At 36.3% G+C, this 2,616-nt stretch overlaps 1 protein-coding gene across 1 annotated transcript; it reads right to left on the bottom strand.

Annotated features, from left to right (window-relative positions):
• Window positions 1-506: 506 nt before the first annotated feature.
• LOC129570927 (neuropeptide-like protein 31) lies at window positions 507-2,538 on the bottom strand. Its single transcript, XM_055450651.1, has 3 exons — window positions 1,175-2,538; window positions 999-1,074; window positions 507-932 (listed from the first exon to the last, which is right to left on the bottom strand). The coding sequence occupies exons 1-3, from the start codon at window positions 1,181-1,183 to the stop codon at window positions 655-657; spliced, it is 363 nt and encodes a 120-aa protein (XP_055306626.1). The 5' UTR covers window positions 1,184-2,538; the 3' UTR covers window positions 507-654.
• Between the last annotated feature and the right edge of the window lie 78 nt (window positions 2,539-2,616).

Here is a 2,616-nt window from a genome sequence, read left to right as displayed (position 1 = left end):
ACTCTTTATGAATACTGCAATTGTTCATTTCATTTTTGGGGTAACATTTTTTCTTCTCTTTTTGTAATATTAATAATGTTGCTCAGAATAACATTCTACTATGTGAATATGTATCTAATGCTGTTGTATCACATGGTGTATTATTCATATTTTCAATAGTTCTTTATTTGTGCATTTAATAACTATGGTGTACATAATGCAAATTCCGCAACTCATGTGAAACCATTATTATTATTTAAAGTGTATCTCGTTTTGTATGTATCTGTGTTTCTTTCTCTCTCTCTCTCTCTCTCTCTCTCTCTCTCTGTCTCTTTCTCTCATTTTTTGAATTGACTGATTGCATTAACATTATCCACCATCACCTTGGAAATAGGCCTCACCGAATCCAATTGTAATTGGTTAAATTGTTGCGAAGCTCCAAATATACCTAGATACCAAATAACAATCACAATTTCGTATGAAAAACGTTCGATTCAACTGAGAAAGATAAGAAAACACCGTTTGGGTTGAATTTAGAAGAAAAAGATCACTTTATTAAATTAAATACGATGGAAAGGTATGCATATCATTTGGAAATGAACACTTTGATGATTTTAATAAATTGAATTTCATTAATGATGATTATTTCTTATTGTATTGGCGATCGGTCCGGGTTTAATATTGAAAACCACCTCCTCCGACTCCGCCGACTCCGCCGTATCCACCATAGCCACCTCCATAGCCATTGCCAATGCCTCCTCCAAAACCACCGTAACGGTTGTAGTATGGTGTTGAATATGCTCCATTGTACGAACCATATCTGGAACCGTATTCGGAACCAAATCCATTCGTGTAAACGGGATCAGTCGATCCAATGCCACCGATAGCACCGGCATATGGGTTAATGCCGAAGCCACCGTAGCCTCTTGAGTACTGTTGACCCAAACCTAGTGCTACAAAATGTAGAAATCAAATTAAAAATCACATATTCTTATCACGATCAGCACAATTATACGTACACAGTCCACCGTATGTCGGTACTGCACTGGTCAAGCACAAACACAAGGCAACAAACACAACAGCGATGCAAATTTTCTATGAACGATCAAAAACGTTTGATTTTTTTTAAATTCAATTTACAAGATTACTATTCACACATTGGGCACGTAAATCACTTGGCGTCAACCTTATTTACCTGATTCATTTTGATGAATGTGATGAAATTTTCCGATAGACGAAAACAATACTGTTTGATGTGATCTCAACGAATAACTTTTAGCAAGTGTGACTGATGTGATCTTCGCTACGAACTTATATAGCAAATAAAAATCACAGCCCAGCCCAAAAAATAAATCATTTTCATAGAATATATGAATAAGAGGCCAGAATGAAAGCCAAAATATAACGTGTCTATGCGAAGTGATTTTTGCTGTAGAGCCAAAACGCGGCGCGTATCGTTGTCCCCTCTACTTTTGCGCTATTATTTTCTTTGCCATGTTCTATCGTTTCAAGTACGCTGGAGAGAAAAAAAAAACCCAGCAACAACAACAATACACGCGTGCCGCGTAAAACCCTTTACGTTTCTGATTTTTCAGCAATTAATTGTTGACTTGCGCATCATTTTTGGTACACACAAATTGTGTCTGATATTTCAATAAAAATTGGCGAGAGAACTCAAAAGGTGTACGGTGTTGAATTTGCTTGCAACAATTTAGTTGCGTTGCTATGATTAATCAATTTTAGTAATTCACACTGTTACCGAAAATCGCCCAGTGACGAGCAAATGAGCGAAGTAATGATAAACGCAAGCGCTCGCGCACATACAGAGAAAAAAAAACCGCTGATTTGATGCTCCATTACTTTGGAAAATGTTCACCATAGCTATTGTTGTCTGTTCGTCATGCGCGCACAACAATTACGAAGCGAAAACAATGTAAACAATTACTATAAAAATAAATCGTTCAGCAATGATCAGTGATCACTCATAAATTTTTCTATTCTATACAATTTGTGTGTGTTCATTTTTTTCATCTTATTTCTAATTTATCTGTTGTTACTTGTCATCTTTTTGCATCTAAATTATTCTTCTTCCGATATTGTTTCTCTCTCCCTCGCTTACTCCCCTTCTCAAAATTACTCTTTGAGAGGTTGCTGATATGAAGCACACCATGCTTATACGCACGAATTACATTTTATTTGACCTTCTGTGCTTCCGTGAACCAAGAAATTGACACTGATGATGTGGTGAGATCTGCGCGGTATTTAATTTCGGGATTTTCCAAATGACATGTTTTCAAACACATTTTGTTGCGGCAGTGGTGGTGATGCCGCACGAGATGTGCTATTGTTGTCACAACGAACAGCATTTGCACTTAGTAATAGATTGAGTCAACCGAAATGAAAGATACAGTTTAGTGAACTCTTTTACGACTTTTTCTATCTTCTGTGAATAGTATGTGTCAGGGTTTTAATTGTGAACTTGGCATTCATAAGCACACTTCAAGAGGGCATTAGATTAAAAACACTTTAGCGGTTTATTTTTCATATATGAATGGGCAAGCGGAATAATGAAACGTAATTCTGTTTTCAAATGAAGTGCCTCTGAGAAAATTTTTCAGTAAAAAAGCCCCACAAAAA

This window comes from Sitodiplosis mosellana, unplaced genomic scaffold (genome assembly GCF_009176505.1).
Source record: "Sitodiplosis mosellana isolate CC-2019 unplaced genomic scaffold, AAFC_SMos_1.0 Smas_scaffold_688, whole genome shotgun sequence".
In the NCBI taxonomy this organism is placed as follows: domain Eukaryota; kingdom Metazoa; phylum Arthropoda; class Insecta; order Diptera; family Cecidomyiidae; genus Sitodiplosis; species Sitodiplosis mosellana.
The sequence above is the reverse complement of the archived record's forward strand: the minus strand, read 5'-3'. Positions and strand labels throughout refer to the sequence as shown.

Excerpts from the sequence above, each read along its gene's own strand:
- LOC129570927 (XM_055450651.1), bottom strand. Across the intron at positions 933-998 it reads ACCGACATACGGTGGACTGT|CACTAGGTTTGGGTCAACAG; the intron begins GTACGTATAATT and ends TACATTTTGTAG.